The sequence below is a fragment of the Scyliorhinus canicula genome, chromosome 21 (genome assembly GCF_902713615.1).
Source record: "Scyliorhinus canicula chromosome 21, sScyCan1.1, whole genome shotgun sequence".
NCBI lineage: Eukaryota > Metazoa > Chordata > Chondrichthyes > Carcharhiniformes > Scyliorhinidae > Scyliorhinus > Scyliorhinus canicula.
In genome coordinates, this window is record NC_052166.1 from 22,278,254 (window position 1) to 22,299,177 (window position 20,924).

The window sequence follows — 20,924 nt, forward strand, 5'->3', positions numbered from 1 at the left end:
ACGCAAAGGAGCAAAATTTTAGAATTGAGGTTCAGGAGCATTGTAGGTCAGTGAGCACAGGGGTGAAGGGTGAACAAGTCTTGGTGAGAGTTAGGATATGAGCAACTGGAAATTCATGATTCCCTATGTATACATACAGGAGCTAACGCCGAGACCTACATCAGCTGCAAAGTACCAGATGGAATGTGCCATATCCTTTTTGTTCTTTCTGAACAGCTATAATGTATGGGAGCGGAAACAGAGCCATGCACAAACTGCACAGTTAATCGTGTGAGGATTTGTTCTGTTTTATCCGGTGTGCGCAGTACATGAAAGGAAGCTGCATCCTGAATTCAGTAACAACAGAAGGAGTGTGTACTTTCCTGGGGCTCGAGCACTGGTCCTCATGTCTCCTAGACGCTGAATAGCATTCCAGTAATTTGGAACTAATTGGGTGGCGCCCAATGCTCAAGCCTTCACTGACGCACTTCTGACCTATTATTCCTATCAGCGTTTTTTGTTGAAGGTGTGAGATACGCCAATTTGGTGTTTAATGAGCTCACGCTGAATATTGAATAGCAGTAGGTTCAGACAGCTCGCATGTACAGCGAGCCGCTCCATTTGTGCATTTACAACTAAATGTAAATTTAATGTACCAGCTGTGCGCCATACATTATGTAATAACTGCAGGCTCCCCACCAATTGCTTGTTTGATGATAATCCACCACGGCAGTAAACAGATCAAGTAATGAAAGGGATCCATGATCACTCTGATCATGAATCCGGAGAGCTTTCAAAGCCGTAACGTTATCCAATGTGTTTCACATGCCCCAGAATTTTTCATTCCTCTGTGTTACCAAGGCGATGGGTTAAACACACACACACGCTCACACACAATAGAAATCCTCACCCTTTCTGCCACTTTACCTTAATGGCGAGAGTTGCTCCTTTACGGAATGAGGGCCGGAATTCTCCAGCCGTTAGCTGGCAGCGGGGATCTCTGTTCCCGCCAGCAGCTCAGTCCGCCCCGCGGGTTTCCCGGCTGTGTGGGGCAGTCTCAATGGGAATGCCCATAGGCAAGCGAATCTGTGGGAGTAGAGAATCCCGCCGCCAGCGAACGGCGCGGCCACATTCTCCGTCCTCGCTAGCGGGGCGGACTCACAACCGAGAATCCAGCCCCTGATGTCTTAGTTATACAGGGGTTAACTCTCACTATTCTCTCTGCACTTGTACAAGGGTCTAGCCCAGGGATCCAAGAGTAACATCGCCTTGTGACCACAACCAGATCCTTGCAGATCTCCATGTGTACTTTTGCAACCTCGTCAAAGACAAACTGATCTAATACTAGGTGAGAAGCATAGAGTCCCTACAGTGCAGAAGGAGGCCATTTGGTCCATTGAGTGGGCGGCTCGGTGGCACAGTATTTAGCACTGCTGCCTCATGACGCCAGGGACCCGGGTTAGATTCCAACCTCGGGTGACTATCTGTGGGTTTTGCACGTTCTCCCCGTATCTGTGTGGGGTTTCCTCCGGGTACTTCGGTTTCCTCCCACAGACTGAAGATGTGCATGTTAGGTGGATTGGCCATGCTAAATCTTCCCTAAGTGTTCAAAGGTTAGGTGGGTTTACAGGAATAGGGCGAAGGTTGGGCCTGTCTAGGGAGGTCTTCCGAATGGTTAGTGCAGACACGATGGGCTGTATGGCCTTCTTCTGCACTGTAAGTATTCTATGATTGAGTCTTCACTGACCCTCTCCGTAAACCAGCCTATCAATCCCTGGCCACGAAGGGGAAATTTAGCATGGCCAATCCATCTAACGATCACCTCTTTAAATTGTGGGAGGAAACCGGAGCACCGGCAAAGTTACAGAGATGAGGAGGAATTTCTTCAGCCAGAGGGTGGTGAATCTGTGGAACTCTTTGCTGCAGAAGGGTGTGGAGGCCAAATCACTGAGTGTCTTTCAGACAGAGATAGATAGGTTCTTGATCAATCAGGGGATCAGAGGTTATGGGGAGAAGGCAGGAGAATGGGGATGAGAAAAATATCAGCCATGATTGAATGGCGGAGCAAACTCAATGGGCTAAGTGGCCTAATTCTGCTCCTATGTCTTATGGTCTTATGGTCACCTGTAAGAAACTCACGCAGATACGGGAGAACATGCAAACTCCACACAGTCACCTCAGACCGCAATTGAATCCAGGTCCCTGGCACTGTGAGGCAGCAGTGCTAACCACTGTGCCACCGTGCCAAAGAGGCTTGATGCGCTTCGTTTCACATTTAAAGATGAGCATGTAGAGCAATAGTTACAATAATGTTCACTTTGTTCTTTTGATACAATTTCCCACAGTAGCCATTCAGAGAGATTGCCAATTATATATTTCTGCTATTAGGCTGTCTGGCCTTTGGGTTTAGTCTAACAATACCTTAGGTAATAGCTTCAACCATTGTCGCAAAAATCTGTCTTTCAACCCCTGAAGATGCGAAAGGCAGATCCCTAATGATCAAATCACGAGAAGAGACTGAAATCCTGGGTTGCTCAGTCTTGAAGTGAGGTGACAAAGAAAACATCTTAAGGTGACATTTAAAACAGTAAAGGAATGGATGGAAAAGGTCAATCTGGAGCACGGCCCACATTGTGACTATGGCATTCGGAGGAGAGCAGCAATAATTTAATTCAAGGTGAACATCAGGACAGTGGGCTAAAACAGCTGGCTTGCAATGCAGAACAAGACCAGCAGCGCTGGTTCAATTCCCGTTCCAGCCTCCCCAGGCTGGAACGGGAATTGAACCCCCACCGGAACAGGCGCCGGAATGTGGCGACTAGGGGCTTTCACAGTAACTTCATTGAAGCCTACTTGTGACAATAAATTATGATTATTATTATTATTAGGATCTGCTTTGCACAATGGATGGCAAAGACATGGACTGGGTTTTTGCATAACGATAGTGGAGGCAAAAAGAAATGGAGGAATTCACATTTCTATAGCTCCCATCAGATTCTCGGGGTGTCTAAAATCACTTCACCTTCTATCAATTACAAAGTATTACAAAGCAGAAACTGGCTATTTGACCTAACCATGTTTATGCTCCAGACTACCACCTCATCCCACTTCATCTAACCCCATCAGTGTAAACTATTCCGTTCTCCTTCATGAGGTTATCTAGCTTTAAATGCATCCATGTTATTTATCTGCGATTTACCTCAACTATTTATGGCAGTTCCATGTTCGAACCATTCTCTGGGTAAAGATTTCCTGAATTCCTTTTTGGATTTATTACTGCCCTATTTTATATATCTGCCACCTTATTTCTGGCCTGGCTCACAAGAGGAAACATCTTCTCTAAATCTCTACTTTGTTTTTCTGGGACATGTTTTTCCTGCACTCTAGCAATCACCCTTAAATGTTTCTTGCTGCTGTTTGGTGTTTTCTTAATCAGTGAATTTTCCTTAATTCCAATCTCATTCCCTTAATATCAGCTTTTACTTATTTATTACTTTGATTTTGCTCTTTCTTGTGTTCCTCCTAGTCTTTATCTGAAATCTCATTATGTTGTGATCACTAATGCCTAGATGTTCCCCTACACTTGCGTCTCTTATCTCCTTTCCGCTATTAGGCTGTCTGGAACCATTAGCGTGATTGATCCCCACAGCTTTTAGGTCGAACCTGATGGATTCTGTTTCTAACCTTATGTAAATTATGTATTTTACTTTCGAAGGGCAGACTCTATTTGTTGCGGGCAAATGTGAAACCTTTTAGAAACGGATTGAGCATGAGCACCAGAAAGAATATGTAGTCAGGAGGAATACATCAGAGGAGACTAGATTGTACATTGAAGTGCATGGTGTTGCACTGGAACAAGTTGATAAGTCTGTCTGCTTAGGACAAGTGATAACAGGAGGTTGAGGCAAAGCCAATATTAGAAGGATAGAGATAGCCAAAAGTAATTTTATGAAGATGAAGGATGTGTCAACAACAAGAAAACGCAAGGTTGTAACAGGTAAAAAGTCATAAGATGTTACATTGTATCCACTTCCCTGAGAGCCTCAGAGACTTGGGCAATAAATAAAGTTCTGGGGAAGAACATAGAAGTCTTTGAAATGTGGATGCTAAGACGTGCTAGGAATTCCATATTCAGACCAAATGAAGAGGTGCTTGAAATTGCAAGAACGAAAAGAACAGAAAACAATCAGTATTCCAGCCATTTGATCAGAGCTCACAAGCTGCAAGGGTGTCTTCTAGAAGGCAAATTGCAGGGCAGCAGAAGGAGGGGGGGCAACCCAGGCTTTCATTGGACATTAGACCAGGCTGTGGACAGAGTGATTTCAGACCAGCTGCAATAGTGGATGTATGAGGTTGGCCCAAGGCAGGACAGCGTGACGTACCAAGACGGCAGATCTCCTGGCAAGCAGCAGTAGCAGCAAACGTAAAGCCAATTTTGTACACAGCAAGATCTCACAAATAGCAAACGAGATAAATTAGTCTGTCCTGGTGGTATTGGCAAAAGGAAGAATAGAAAGAAAGAATCAATGAAAGCTTTGAAAACCTTAAGACATCCTAGAAGATTGCACAGCTAATTCGATTCTGCTGTCACTGTGGGAAACACGGCAGCCAATTAAGGTTCAGCAAGATTCCACATGTAACGGAATAGATAGATGACCAGTTGGTGGTATTAGCAGAGAGAGAAAGATACAAAAGTTAACATTTTTATAACAACTTAATCAACATAACCTCAGAATGCCCCAAAATGTCAATGAAATACTTTTACAGTGTAGTCACTGTCAGAATCATAGAATTTACAATGCAGAAGAAGGCCATTCGGCCCATTGAGTCTGCCCCGGCCCTTGGGAGGAAAACCCTACTTAAGCTTAATAAAGAAGCAGGGCACCAATTTTCACACAGGAAACTCCCAGAAATTGTGAATGGGGTAAAAGGCCAATGAACCTGTTTCTCTGGTATGGACAGAGGTTGGAATGGGAAGAGAGAAAGATGGATGCATTGGGCAACTGAAATTTTACAGTGCAATATAAGCATGCTGTAAGTTAAAACAAACATGTGCTTGATGTGTTCCATGATGAATTGCTAATGGCCTGCACACCCGATTTAATGTCCTATCTGACAGGCAAACTCTGACCATGCTGCACTCAAATGTCAGTGCAGAATATGTGCTCAAGTCCTGAACCCACGACCTCCTGACACAGAGGGAAGGGGGCGAATGCTCTGGAATCATTAAAGGGAAATGTTAAATGAGCTAAACCAGTCAGAGTGGCCTTCCTCCTCGGCAATGTAGGTGAGCTGTTGCCAATGGCGATGGGATAGTTTGTTCTGTGAGAGTCTAACTCCCGTAGAAACGGAGTGAATCTCCAACCTGTCCATTCACTTCTGGTATGGCGGGGCGGGGGAGCGTTGTGTTCGCAGTCTGTTTAAAGACTCAATGATGATGACTTTGTTTCCCCTCAGACTCCCAGGGATATTTACACATTTGTTCTGATGTCGGCCATTTCACACTGCTTCTCCCAACATGCAAGGACTTCCGCCAAGATAAGGAATTCATTTCATGACTCTCTTGGGGGTCATAAGCCTCTATCGAGTGAAATCAAGTTGCATGATGGGAATCTATCAATTTGCCAAGACAAGGACAGGGGAATTTCGCGCCAATATTTCACATTGGGGTTTCAGTTACCCATCAACACCAATAACTGTTGGCTACTGCTCCATATGAAAATTGGATGTAAAAGATTCCATGCTCAGTTCAGAGAGTAGTGGAGTTCTCCCAGTATCTGGTCAATATCAAGGCTTCAACCAGTACCAGGGAGCAGAATATCTGGTCATCTGGTTGGACCTCACTCTGCTCCGTAACAGCAGTGACTATACTTCAGAAGTTCTCCATTTGTTGTGAAGTGAGATGCTATAAACGGCGCTATATAAGTGCAATTTTATTTTCTTCCTCTAATAGCTGCCAGTCAATCTCCCCCTGGTGTGGAACATGGGGGGGGGGGGGGGGGGATCAGGACCGGGCGAGGCTTTCGGATCAAGATGGGGTTTGACCCGGGCTTGGAGGGGGAATGGAGAAAGTGTGGGAAGTGGAATCATAGAATTAGAATAATAGAATTTGCAGTGCAGAAGGAGGCTATTCGGCCCATCGGGTCTGCACCAGAAAGGGGGAGATTGGCAGAAAAAGCACCCGACTTAAGCCCACACCTCCACTCTATCCCCGTAACCCAGTAACCCCACTTAACCGTTTTTGGACACTAAGGGAAATTTAGCATGGCCATTCCACCTAACCTGCATTGGACTGTGGGAAGAAACCGGAGCACCCGGAAGAAACCCACGCAGACACTGGGAGAATGTACAGACTCAGCTCAGACAGTGACCCAAGTCGGGAATTGAACTCGGGTCTCTGGTGCTGTGAAGCAACTGTGCTAACCACTGAGCTACTGTGCTGCCACAGATGATATGGAAGACATAAGACAAAATGATATGGAAGACATAAGACAAGGCGATCCAAAAGGTTGCCTTTGGAGTTGGCATTTTATTTTCCGACATGCAGGGCGGGATTCTCTAGAAATGGGGCTATGTCCCCACGCCGGTGTGAAAACCGGTGCCAACCACTCCGGCGTCAACGGCCCTGAAAGTGAGGAATTCTCACCTTTCTACAGGGCTAGGTCACCGCCGCAGTCAGTCCCCAGCTCCAGCCAGGGGGGAATGGCCCACGCGAGGCCAAGCATGAGCGGAACGGGCACCGTATTTCCGCGCATGCGGCAGGGGTTCCCTTCCCCGCGCCGGCCCCCGGGCAATGTAGTGGAGCCCTACAGGGGTCCGGCGCGGAGTAAAGAAGGCCCCCATGGAACCAGCCTCCCCACGATCGGTAGGCCCCGATCGCGGGCCACGCCACCATGGGGTCGCGGGTCAGGCCACCGTGCCCCCCCCCCCCCCCCAAGTTGGACCCCCCCCCCTCTCCAGGACAGCCCCCCACACACTCACCTTGCAGGTCCCGCCATATGGGAGGTGAGTATCCCACGCCGACGGAACTCGGCCAAACTCATCAGCCACTCGGCCCATCGGGGCCCGGAGAATCGCCGGGGGAGGGGCCACTGTCAATGACCCCTGACCGGCATGGCGGCAATCCCGCTGGCGCCCGAAAAAAGGCGCTGGAGAATGGGGAAGACTGCTTCCAGGCGGCGGGGGCGGGGTGATTCTCGGGCTCCCCCAGGAATTCTCCGAACCGGCGCCGGGTTCTACAACACAAGAAGGGCAGAAAAGTCAATATCGCAGGGTTACCGAGACTTTCTCGCACAAAACTGATAGGCAGATGCCCTGATTCCTGCCAACACTGGTTTACCTGAATGTGCCAATGTGCCTGCTAAACGTGCAATGGGAAAGATAGAAATAATCAAAAACCCCTTCATCAAAGGACCAGGGATCGGCCTCTTACATAATATTCATTCAGACATAACCAATGTCAATAGGCTGCCTTTGAATCGCCTGACTAAAATACAGGACGCGGCCAAGATCCTACTTGACAATGGGGTCCCATTATTCCCAGTATGCAATGGCTCACACGTTCAGGTAGAGAGCAAACGGACTAATTAAAATCACTGAAAGTCAGAGCAACACATAGAATTCAATATGAATATGAATCAATTGAGTGGGAGAACTAAGATAATGAGCAGGCATTCTTAACCCCCTTGCCTGCTAATATCCAGACTGGTTAACACAGCAGCAGCAGTGACTGCTGCTTTCAAGCTGCGCTGCTTAAACAGAGACTTTCACTTTCAATCCAACTGAGCTACAGAAGCACAATGTGTAATGTCAGTGACGAGCATTCAACAGGAGCTTATTTTTAACCCGTTTTATATCCTGGGAGAATTGAGCTTTCGGGAAAAATTTCCCAGTTAACCTTTTAACCTGGTTAAGGTATATTTCACAAAGGAATTGCATCTGACTGTGTTCAAATTTACTCCTCTTTCACATTAGGATAGGATATTGTCCATCCTTATCTGATCTGTTGCATATGTGACTCCAATTCCACAGCGATGTGGCTGACTCTTACCCGTTCTCTGAAATGCCCAGTGACTCCTCCTTTCTATCAAACTGTCGTCAATGGTTCAAGAGGAAGGTCCACTGCAACATTCACTGGGCAACTTGGCATGTCCAATAAATGCCAGCCTGGCATTCCCCAAGAGGAACGTTTGTCACCTCAATGCAAGGCATCATTTCAGTTCTAACGTCTCTTCAGCCTTTGAATAAAGGAACAGGCTAAAAGACAATGTAACATTGAAATGTATTCATAGGATCGCAACAGTGCGGGAGGAGGCCATTTGGCCCATCGGGACAGTACCGTCCCTTTGAAACAGCACCCTACCGAGGCCCAATCTCCCGCCCTTTCCCCTTAGCCTCACCCAAACTGTGGGCACCAAGAGGCAATTTAGCATGGCCAGTCCACCTAACCTACACAACTTTGTGGGAGGGAACTGGAGCACCAGGAGGAAAGCCGCAGAGACACGGGGAGAACGTGAAAACTCCACACAGTCACCCGAGGTCGCAATCTAACCCGGGTCCCTGGCGCTTTGAGGCAGCAGTGCTAACCGTTGCGCCACTGTGCTGCCGTATTCTCTAACATTACCTGAGAAATGGGGGATTATTGTCTGGGTTGTGTCGAATTTGAATGGCACGTGGGCAGGATGTATTTGTTGGTCTCTGTGTTTATTTGGCAGTCTCTCCGTGTGTTACTCGATATCTGACTCAGAATCATTAATAAGATCTTCTCTTTCTCTTGTGCTGCCAATCAACCTCCTTCCTGTCATAAAGGATATCGTGAGTACTTCTTTTTTTCTATTTCCATAGCAACTCTTCCCTCCTAGTCTAGCAACCCCAGCATTTTGATTTTCAATATGCAACCTCCGTTTGAGGGGAATGTTGATCACATTTTCCCACAGGGCGTTCCGAGGCTGCATGGAAAGGAAGAGGAGAAAGCGGGAGAATGAGTGTGCCACTGTCATCCAGAGGTATGTGGCCCTTTGCAATGCTAAACCCCTCTGGCTCCTCTTATTGAAGGCTTGAAGGGCTGTTGCCCAGCCCAAAAGATGCCTTGCCATGTGACTGGTGGTGCTGTGGTTTACACAGTGTCCTTCTGCCTTAGCCCAAGGTGACTCTCTCCTCTCTCCACCATAAGGGTCCTCATGCAATGCGTTTGGGTCACTCCCAGTCCAGCACTTTGTGGCTGTGGGTCAGCAGCAAGCAGTAAACCACCACTGGCTCAGCGCTAACTGACACACAGTGGAGTACATAGGCCACTCTCACACCGGTGGGAGCACGAACGGTGAATCCGCAGACTCTAATTACAGCGGATAGGAAGATGTCGGCTGGGGCACACTCTCCAAACATACCAGGTCAACGGAGCTGGGGCATTAACCACCTCAGTGGGGACTGTAGAAATGTCAGACCGATGTAGTGACGGGCGAGCCGATATTGAGGAACGTTGTTGCATGCAGGGTAAAGGAGTCTGCACTCTGGTGTCGAGTTGTGCTTGAAACTGGAAGTGAGGGACTGAATGGGAGGGTGTTCCATTCTCAAGTATTAACATCTTTTCCGTCTCTCAGAATCTTTGCAGTGCAGAAGGAGGCCATTCGGTCCATCGTGTCTGCACTGGCTTTCCTGGGACAGCATTCTAACCTCGTCGCACTCCCCTCCCTTATCCCTGTAACCTTGCACATTCTCTCTTTTCAGATAACAATCCAATTCCCTTCTGAATAGCTCCCTCGAACCTGCCTCCACCACCCTGTCAGGAAGTTTATTCCCATGAGAAACTGTGATATCTCTACGCGAAGCACTCATCTGGTGAAAGGGTGACTGGGTGATCCATTGCCATATCTCCGGTGGCAACCGGAAAACACCAGCAAAGGGGGGGGGGGGGGGGGGGGGGGGGGGGGGGGGGGGGGGGGGGGGGGTGGAGGAAGGTTGATGACAAATTCTCCCTCAAACTATGGAGGTCCGTGGGTCAATGTAGCTGAAATTTTGAACTCCGAGTGTGTGGTGCTACATGCGCTTACTACCAACTCATTTACAGTGCGCCTGTTTGCTGCTCCAGTACATTGCGACTGTGCATGGCTGTTATTTTCACTATTACCCAGTTGTGTTCTTCAAGGTGCTCAGATTAGTTGTTGATGGTTTTAATTATTCTGTTATTCACCTGCAGAAATTTCCGCAAACATCTTCGAATGGTTGGAAGTCGAAGAATCAGGGTTCAAAGTAAGTCATGGGTGGCCTGTTTGTCAGCCTGCCTGTTTGTTTGTCTGTCTGTCAATCTGCCTGTCTGTTTGTTTGTCTGTCTTGTCTGTCTGTCTGTCAGTGTCTGTCTGTCTGTCAGTCTCTGTCTGTCTGTCAGCCTGTCTGTCTGTCAGTCTGACTGCATCTGTCTATCAATCTACCTTTCTGTCAGTCAGTCTGCCTGACCGCCTTTCTGTCAGTTGCCTATCTGTCTGTTTGTCAGTCTGAGTGCCCGCCCGCCTGTCTATTTGTCCACCGGGTTGTCTGCTCCCCTACCTGTCATTTTTCTTGCTTGTGCGCTAATCTGTCTCATTCTGCCTATGTCTGTGTTATTCTGACATGTTCCCTGCTCATTGTCAGTCAATCTGTCCTTCTGCGTGTCAGGCCCTGACATGAAAGATCCCCACTGCCGTTTATCAAAGGCTAGGGAGCTCTCCTACTGTCCTGGGTAACACTTCTTCCTCAAGTAGCATCACCCAAACAGATTAACTGATAATTCACCTCATTGCTGTTTGTGGGAATTCACTGTGAGCAACTTGTCTCCTTCATGGGCCTCTGGAATAATTAAGCATCGGTGAAGTACTTTACAATGCCTCGAGGACTCCATGTTAATGCCTCTTACTCAATGTCTAGCCTGTGCTGCTCCTGACTGGATTAACAGCGCAGAGGGAGCATTTCTATGTTGTTGAGTTGAAAAGACATGTTTTGAAGACCTGCCACGAAGGAGATCCCGCTGTGTCTGTCTGTGACAGATTGGCCTCTGCCATGTTGGGCATGTTGAAGGTGTTCCAATGATTCCAGTGAGCTCCCTATCGACCGGTTCTGTGATCAGGGGCGAAATTCTCCGACCCCACGCAGGGTCGGAGAATCGGCCGGCAGCGGCGTTATTCCCGCTCTCGCAGGGTTTTTAATTCTCTGACCGGCCAAAAACCGGAGCTGTGCAAATCCCGCCGGCAGCCTCTGAAAACAGCTGGCGCCGGCGGGATTTCATTATATATTTTTTTCCACAAATCTCCGGTCCGGATGGGCCGAAGTCCCGCCGACGTGGCCACGGTCACGTCGGCGAAAATCACAGTACCTTTAAAACGGCGTCAACCATTGATGATGGTTGACGCTGTTCAGTGTGGGGGGGGGGGGGTTGCGGCATCGGGGGGGTGGGTTGTGGCATCGGGGGGGGTGGGTTGCGGCATCGGGGGGGGGGGGGTTGCGGCATCGGGGGGGTTGCGGCCATCGGGGGGGTTGCGGCATCGGGGGGGGTTGCGGCATCGGGGGGGGTTGCGGCATCGGGGGGGGGGGTTGCGGCATCGGGGGGGGGTTGCGGCATCGGGGGGGGGTTGCGGCATGGGGAGGGGGGTTTGGGGTCAGCGGCGTGCAGAGAGGGGGGGCGACGGATGCCCGGGGCCAACGCACCGTCGCCCCCCCCCTCTGTACGCCGCTGCCCCCTGCCCCAAACACCCCCCCCCTCACCACCCCTACCTCCCTCCAACGCCCCTACCCCCCCCTCCCCACCACCCCTACCCCCCCTCCCCACCACCCCTACCCCCCCTCCCCACCACCCCTACCCCCCTCCCCACCACCCCTACCCCCCTCCAACGCCGCCCCCCCATCTCTCGCAACGCCGCAACCCCCCACCCTCAACGCCGGTACCCACACCCCGTCCCCCTCCCTCTGAAGGCCGGTACCCCACACCCCCCCCCTCTCTCCTCCTCCCCCCTTCCTTCCTCCTCCCCCCCTTCCTTCCTCCTCCCCCCTTCCTTCCTCCCCCCCTCCTTCCTCCCCCCTTCCTTCCTCCTCCCCCCCTTCCTTCCTCCGTTAGTGGGGGGGGGGTGCGGTGTTGGAGGGGGGTAGGGGTGGTGAAGGGGGTAGGGGTGGTGAGGGGAGGAGGTTGGGGTAGGGGCAGCTGCGTGCAGAGGGGGGGCGACGGTGCGTTGGCCCCGGGCATCCGTCGCCCCCCTCCTCTGCACGCCGCTGCCCCTACCCCAACCCCCCCTCACCACCCCTACCCCCTTCACCACCCCTACCCCCTTCACCACCCCTACCCCCCTCCAACGCCGCCCCCCCCTCCAACGCCGTCCCCCCCTCTCAACTCAACGCCGCAAACCCACCCCCCCCCCCTCTCCTCTCAACTCAACGCCGCAAACCCCCCAAAATGCCGGGTCTGTTTCTCTCCTCCTCCTCCTCCTCCCCTCCCCCCCCCCCCCCCCCAAAATGCCGGTCTGTCTCTCTCCTCCTCCCTCCCCCCCCCCCCCCCCCCCAAAATGCCGGGTCTGTCTCTCTCCTCCCCCCCCCTCCCCCCAAAATGCCGGTCTGTCTCTCTCCTCCTCCTCCTCCTCCCTCCCCCCCCCCCAAAATGCCGGGTCTGTCTCTCTCCTCCCCCCCCCCCCCAAAATGCCGGGTCTGTCTCTCTCCTCCACCCCCCCCCCCCCAAATGCCGGTCTGTCTCTCTCCTCCTCCTCCCCCCCCCCAAAACGCCGGGTCTCACCACTTCCGCAGCTGGTGAAACTGACGCGTATCGCGTCAGTCAGCTGCTGGCCCCTCCGGGAACGGAGAATCGCCGCCTAAAAGAAGGCCCCCACGCCGGAGTCATCTACTCCAATTTTGCTCGCCGGAAATCGGCGTTACGACGGTCTGCAGAGAATTTCGCCCCAGGATCCAGGCCGGGCTCCTGGAGTGAGGGACTGATTTTACTGAGTGATCAGTTCCCACTGCAGTGGAGCAGGAACCTGAGTTTATCTGAGCTGTGTTATTGACAGTGTGTCAGGTTCTTCTTTCACCTTCAAATTCTTCCCAACATGTGCAGGTTTAATTGGAGTGTAGAAGGAAGGGGATTGATTTTGCCATTCCGCAGTCCCTGCCCACCTCTTGTCTTTATTGGTATCTTAATTGATGGCACTTGGCCGTGTTTGGTGCAGGTTCGTGGAGGTTTTGAGACAGAATGAATGCCTGAGACTCTCAACCCTGAACCCGCGGGTGCCGCCTGCCGGGGGGATTGTCACGGGCGGGATGGATAATTTGTTGCACGAGGGAAAGGTCCATTGAGTTCGGGTGGACATATCCAGTCCTGGGGTAGTCGGGACTGGAAAGTCCGACCCAATGGGTTATCTTGTCGGTGGCACTTTGATCCACTGCCACGCTAATGATCACAAGGACAATTCTGAGAAATTTGGTGACGGGACACAAGTCTGTGCCTACCACGCAGAGCTCCAGATTGCAAATTGGGTACTCCATACAATTGGTGCCCTGTGAGGAGAAGGGAGCTTAGAATTCCTACAGTGTAGAAGGAAGCCGTTCTGCCCATTGGGTCTGCACTGACCGTCTGAAAGAGTACCCCCAACTAGGCCCAAACCCCTGCCCTATCCCCGCAATCCTATAACCCCACCCGACCTGTAAGCCCCTGGGCACGAAGGGGCAATGTTTCAGCATGGCCAGTCCATCTAACCTGCACTTCTTTGAACTGTGGGAGGAAACCTAAACAAACCCACACAGACATGGGGAGTACCTGTAAACTCTACAGAGACCGTCATCCAAGGCCAGATCGAAGCCATGTCCCTGGCACTGTGAGGCAGCAGTGCTAACCACAGTGCCACTGTGCCGCCCCATACCCGCTTAACTGAGTTCCAAGTATAGCCATGGGACTGGCGGTCTAATGCAGAGGCCTGGATTTATAAACCAGAAATAATTCGTTCAGATCCCACCATGGCAGTTTGAGAATTTTGTATTCGAGGTTTAAGAAAAGGAACTGAAAGTAATAAACTGTTATCAGTTTTGAGTCAGAACACCCCAACTGGTGAAGTCATGTCCTTTAGGGAAAGAAGCCCTCCATTATTACCTAGTGTAGTCTGTATGTGACTCCAGTCCCACACCAATGTAATTGTCTCTGAGCTGCTCCCTGATGTGGTCTAGTCAGCCACACAGTTGTCTCAAACCGCCAAGAATACCTTCATGGAGCCTAGCGGTTCGCAAAGTATTCCTTCCGAAATCTTCTTGGGCAGCTATAGGAGTGGACTATAAATACTGCCCTTAGCTGCAATGCCCAAGCCTGAAGGAAACAAAACAAATGCGGTCAGCGCGGTAGCACAGTGGTTACCACTGTTGCTACACAGCACCAGGGTCGCAGGTTCGATTCCCAGCTTGGGTCACTGTCTGTGTGGAGTCTGCATGTTCTCTCTGTGTCTGCGTGGGTTTCCTCCGAGTGCTCTGGTTTCCTCCCGAAAGACGTGATGTTAGGTGAATGGGACATTCTGAATTCTCCCTCTGTGTACCCTAACAAGCGCCGGAGTGTGGCGACGAGGGGCTTTTCACAGTAACTTCATTGCAGTGTTAATGCCTTCTTGTGACCATAGTAATAATATATTGAGACGACAAATACCATTGTTTGATTGGGCCCTGCCACTTCCCCTAAGGATGTTGGGATAGCATCACCTTCCAAAAACATTCCCTTAATTAGCTCCCCTTCACTGGACACTACGAGGAAGATCGAGAGCAGTGTGGACTTCCTCATGTCAGCTTAGCCTGCAGTCCATGACCTATTGGTTCATGAGCAAGACTGAGCCACGGTCTGGCACACCGAGCTGGAATGGGGCGTTCTGGAGATTACTCATGAGGGTTGTATTCGCTGCTGGCGGGATGTTACGCCGGCAGCGCACCCACGCCCGGGGATTTCCCGATGGCATGAGGCTGTCCACAATGGGAAACCCTGTTGGCCGGCTGGCTGGATGGAGAATCCCACTGCTGGCGGCGGGGGAGGGGGGGGGGGGGGGGGGGGTGCCGCCGCCGCCCCAGAAAACTGATCCTGCCAAGAATTCCTTTTCGCACTTAGGAACTACTGAATTTAGAGATCGGGCCCAACACACATGGACACTACCCCACATCCCCCAAGTGAGGACACTCCCGCTATGGGGCCCCTGGGGGTTCCCCCTCTTCAGCCCCCCCCCCCAAACTCTTGACTCTTGGCACTGCCACCCTGGCACCCAGGCAGTGCTCCTGCTGACTTGGCAGTGCCATCTGGGTACCTAGGCAGTGAAAAGCTGGCAGTTCCAAGGTGCCAGCTGGGCAGTGCCAAGGTGCCTACGTTCCAGGAGGAGGGCCAGGCGGTCACCCTGCACTTACCCTGACCATCCAGGGGTCTGTAATGGCCTGGGACCAGAAGACCCCCTGTGTGCCATTCTGCCCGGTCCACGTTTGTGTGGCCTAGCACTGATCTACGCCCAGCTGAAGCCTCCCCGGAGAGGTCGGAGAATTGAGAAGGCCGGTGGGTCCCGGGCAGACAGGATGTAAGTAGGTTTACGACCTGCTTCCGCGAGCCTCAAGTCGCGCTCATTTGGGGCTGAGTTCCGACTCTGACGGCTTGCGGGTCTTTGCTGAATCCACTGAGGCGCGGAGGCTGTCAGGAGGCTCGCTGCAGGCCTCTCCCGGGATTCTCCACCCGCGTTGTGCTCTCGCTTGAGCGCAACGCGCCGGAGGAATCGCGTTCTAAGTGTTGATGCTGACGTAGGTTTCATGGACTTTCACAACAGCAAAGCTGCCGCCAAACTTGGATCGATTCAGCAACTGTGGAACCCAATCGATTCCAATGGAATATGGTGCGGAACTCGCCGGGTCCGTGATTGACACGCGGGAGGCTGACAAGCTGCACATACACATTACACTGCCCACACACACCATCTCGACCAACAAGATGGCACTGGCTGTGCTGGGGCTCCGCCATACAGCGTACGGGTCGGCTGGGGGTAGAGGGCACACAGGGGGAACACCTATACAACCTGTGGCTCTCGGTTCACAGTGGGCTGTCAGCGCCGTGCGCTGCTGCATGGCGGCCTTGCCGTCTGCGGCAATGATGTTCCGTGCCCGTCCACCCCGACCCCGCAGCCCCCCTCCGACTACTCCCCCTGGCCCTGGCAGAAGCCCTCAGACCAGTGGCAGTACTGTCCATACCCCCCTCCCTCTCCCTCAGCAGTCAACGGCGCCTGTTTCACGATTTTTAAAAGCACAAGTGAACCGCGCCGTCAGAAACGCGGCCCATCGGAGGTGGAGCATCGTGGAGGCCCAGGAGAATACCGGGTCAGGCCCGCTAATGACATGCAAACGCTGTTTACTGGACATGCATTCCGGACTGCATTGCTGCTGTTGTGGTGAAGGGAATGGCGATTTGTGCTGAATTTAATGGGAAAATCCAGAAAGGTTTTAAAACACGGAGAGATGAAGAGTAAGTTGCTGTTTATGTGAAAGGAGGAGTATGTAGCGTCTGGAGATTTACAGCGAACAGCGTATCCCCCAAGTTGCTGGACAAGTTGTTCGTTAACGGCTTGAACCGTCAACACGTCCTGATTTATCCGGTGTTTTCCAGCCCGGTGTTACTGGCCTCTAATGAAAGGGACAGCATGATGGCGCAGTGGTTAGCACTGCTGCCTCACGGCGCCGAGTTCCCAGGATCGAATCCCGGCCCCGGATCACTGTCCGTGTGGAGTTTGCACATTCTCCCCGTGCTGGCGTGAATCTCACCCCCACAAAACTAAAAAGATGGGCAGGGTAGGTGAATTGGCCGCGCTAAATTGCCCCTTCACTGGAACAAAAAATAATTGGGTGCTCTAAATTTATTTTTTTTAAAGTGGTGTGTAATGGCAGGATCTGCACAGAGACAAGGTGCTGGGTTTGGCGGGGACGTCCTGGGACATCGTCCACAGGTCCTGCCCTTAATTCCTGGTTAGAGACTCAACTCGGGCGGGTGTTGGAGGTGGACAGGGCGACGCCACCCCGTCCTGTAATAACGCTTGTTCCGACTGGAAAATGGCCGCTTCACTGCGAGGGCGACTGGCATCGGCAAAATCCCAGAGGAGGCGGCAAATTCAGGAGAGGAAGCAGCCCCCAAAAGGGGATTAATAACAGCCTTTGTGATCGGGGACAGGCCGGCAGTTCCCATTCCAGGGTATGTGGATAATTGTCTATTAAATTCCCCTGTGGATTCATCGCCCATCACCAGCCCAGTTCTTTCATGCATTATTTAATGGTAATCTGCACCTTAAGTACCTTATTGCCTTGCTTATGTTAAAGACTAATTAAAGACACCCCCCTCAGGCGTCAGTGTCAGACTTGATTAAGAGTGCTGAGCAGCTTACTCATGGTGAGACTCAAACACTAATGACAGCAACGCGCATGGGAAATTAATGAGATGGACCTGGGTGGTGAGCGGTCAGCTGTGCGATTAGATTCGAGAGCTTTCACAAGCTGGCAGAGTCTCCCCGTGTCTCAGCAGCACAAAGTGCTGACCGCTCCCTTCGTACATTGACCCCCTCATTCACACATGGACCCCTCATCCCATAGGGCAGCATGGTAGCACAATGGTTAGCACAGTTGCTTCACAGCTCCAGGATCCCGGGTTTGATTCCCGGCTTGGGTCACTGGCTGTGCGGAGTCTGCACGTTCCCCCCCGTATCTGCGTGGGTCTCCTACGGGCGCAGGTTAGGTGAATCGATCATGCTAAATTGCCCTTAGTGTCCAAAAAGGTTAGGCGGAGTTACTGGGTTACGGGGATGGGGTGGAGGCGTGGGCTTAAGTGGGGTGCTCTTTCCAAGAGGCGGTGCACACTCGATGGGCCGAATGGCCTCCTTCTGCACTGTAGATTCTATGATCCTATCTCACATTCTGACCCTCGGCCTCACACGCTGAGCCCTCCCCTTCCCACACTGACATCTCCCCACATAACATTGACCACCCCCTGCACTTTCCCCTCCACTTTTCACACTGACCCCTCCCCACACTGACCCCTCCCCATGCTAACTCCTCCCCACAATGACACCTGCCTTTCCCACACTGACTCCACCCCTCCCCACACTGACCCCTCCGCTCCCTACGTTGACCCCGCCCCACAATGACCCCTGCCTTTCCCACACTGACTCCTCCCCTTCCCACACTGACCCCTCCCCACACTGACACCTCGACTTGCTGTGCTGTGTCCTATCTGAGTGTGTTGGAAGTGTGCAGGGGACTTGGAAAGGGGGCCCACTGTGTAAGCTCAGTGTTTGCGAGCGTGAGGAATCCCATTGCCTCCATGTTGATTCCTGTGGGTGAGGGAGGTGTACAGAAAACCTTGTGCTTCCCACTCTGTTTTAGATCCGGCGGTAAGACTCACTATGTGTTATAACCTGCTCAGATCCTATTGGCTGGGAAGAATTGGTTACCCCATGTTACTTGGTGATTATGAGCTCCCCCAATGAGGGTGGCAATATTAACAGAACATCTGTATAAATAGAGCTTGCCAGACTGGTATTGGCTAGAGAGGGAACCAGTTCTGAACTACTGATCCTGTGTACATACCCTTGTAAATAAAGTTACTTTCTGCTTGTCTCTACATACGCGTGCTGGATTCTTCCTGACCTTCACAAAACTGATAAGGAAGATGTCCCATTGGGATTCTGATGGATCTGGAGAGAGCCATTCTGTTACTCCTTACCACTGTTGTTCATGGGCAGCAATCAGCTCATTCCTGCTTCACTGGCTCATATGTTAACCCCTTACCTCACATGCACAAAATAGACCTTTCACCTTAACATCAGCAGTACACTGCATTTATATAGAACTGTGTTGTTAGGGAAACATTCCAAGATGCTTCACAGGATCATAACTTAACTAAAACCTATACAGGGAAACATGAGGCCAGGTGAACGAAAGACTGGTCAAGGAATTTGATTTCAAAGACTGTCTAAGTGGAAAAAGAAGATGAACAGAGAGTCAGAAAATAAATAATAGCAGAAGAAACGGAATAATGTCTGTGTTATAAACGTGATACATGTGTGTTACATGTTTACACTGTGTGTACATGGGTTAGATCTTTTATACATGTGCACCATACATCCTATTTACATTTCTATCTCTAAATATAGATTAGATATGTTAACGTTTATATACATTATCCGCATGTTATTATACACATATATTTTATACATTTATATATGTTTGTGTATAGTATGGTGTATGTGTGTGTGTGCAATATATATGTGTATCACCTGTAGAAAATATAGAAAAACATGTAAATTGTACAGACATTATGCATTACGTATGTGTTCTATGCATTATATAGAATCTATAGAATCACTACAGTGCAGAAGGAAGCCATTCGGCCCATCAAGTCTGCACTGACCCTCCAAAAGAGCACCCTACCTAGGCCCGCTCTCCGGCCCTATCCCGATAACCCCACCTAACCTGCACATCTTTGGACTGCGTGAGGAAACCGGAGCACCCGGAGGAAACCCACGCAGACACGGGGGGAACGTGCAGACTCTGTACAGACAGTCACCCAGGGCCAGAATTGAACCATGCTGCTAGGCCACCCTATTATTTGTATTTATATATGTACATATACTGTATGTTATGTACATTATATGCTTGTGTGTGGGTGTGTATATATATATATATATATATTTCTATCCGACATGCATGTGCAACATATATAAATATGTTTAGATGTGTACAGTATAAATTTATGTGTACGTACTATCCTTCCTTCTCTTTCAGCTTTGTCAATATTCCACAGCCTCCGGAATGCTGGTTGATCACACTCCTATCAACCATCATTTTGGATTTGGCAGATGGTTTTACAGCAGATGCCCTTTCTGCCATTAAAAATCCCCATTTATCCGGGCTGGGGACCATGCTCGCTGGCTTGTCAAACCATAACCAATCTTATGTTTACATTGTATAAAATGAAAGGATGGGAAAATTAACAATTTCCCAAAATGTTTTCCCAGCGAGTGACACACTGTACCAGGACTGGGTAATTTAAATTTATATATGTTTGTGCTTGTGTGTGTCCACTTATTATAGGTGTTTGTTTTGTAAAGGTTTTATGTGTTTCTGTATCATATCTGCGTTCCCTACCAGGATACATATTGTGTGAAATATATTTTTGTGTTCATTTATGTGCATCTTGCTGAATGTCTTTGTGTCTGTGTTTGTGCGCGTGTGTGTGAGAATTTGTGCTTATGTGTGCGTCGGTCTGTGTGCGTGATGTGCCACTGTGCATTTGTTTGTACGTCTGTGTGGGTGTTTGTTTGTCTGTGTCTGTGTGGGTGTGTCTGTGTGTGCATTTATATAACTGTGTGTGTGTGCGCGTGCGATGGAGCACATGGTGGACGGGTTACCAGGCATCCATGTGTATGTCGATGATATCATCATCTGGGGTCCACATGTGAAGAGCGTGATGGAAGGCTCCCTAGAGTCCTACAATGGGTACCAAAAAAAGGCTTCAAGCTTAATAAGGCAGAATGCCACATCGGGGTTGATACAATCATCTTTTTATGGCTCTCGGCAAAAGGTGTGCAGCTGGGTGACAAAACGATTAGGGTTATTCTAACGATGCCAGGACCCACAGCTAAAAAAGGCGTCTTATGCTTGCTGGGGATGATCAACTTTGTGGGCAAGTTTATTCCCAACCTGGCCTTCAAAACTTCCCAGCGACAAGACTCGATAAAAAAGGACGTAGTGTTTCGATGGTCTCCCAAACACGAGCATTGTTATGTCGGATAATGGGCCGTGTTTCAAAAATCATGAATGGACTGAATTTGCCCGTCACTATGATTTTAGTGTGCCTCGCTGACAATAGCACCGGTCCTCACCCTCTTTGACCCGGCAAAATGACAAAAGGTTTCGACTGATGCGCCCTAGGATGGCATTGGAGCGGTATT

The 20,924-nt window shown here is 50.5% G+C and overlaps 1 protein-coding gene across 2 annotated transcripts in view; it reads left to right on the top strand.

The window, feature by feature from the left end:
- Positions 1–20,924, top strand: part of nsmfb (NMDA receptor synaptonuclear signaling and neuronal migration factor b) — a 104,795-nt gene that overhangs the window by 37,634 nt on the left and 46,237 nt on the right. Inside the window, exons 5-7 of one of the 2 annotated variants that reach the window (XM_038782240.1) lie at positions 8,788–8,793; positions 8,916–8,984; positions 10,175–10,227. In XM_038782240.1, coding sequence (XP_038638168.1) covers positions 8,788–8,793; positions 8,916–8,984; positions 10,175–10,227 — 128 coding nt within the window. The remainder of the gene's footprint in view (positions 1–8,787; positions 8,794–8,915; positions 8,985–10,174; positions 10,228–20,924) is intronic. The other variant, XM_038782241.1, reaches the window with a different exon arrangement.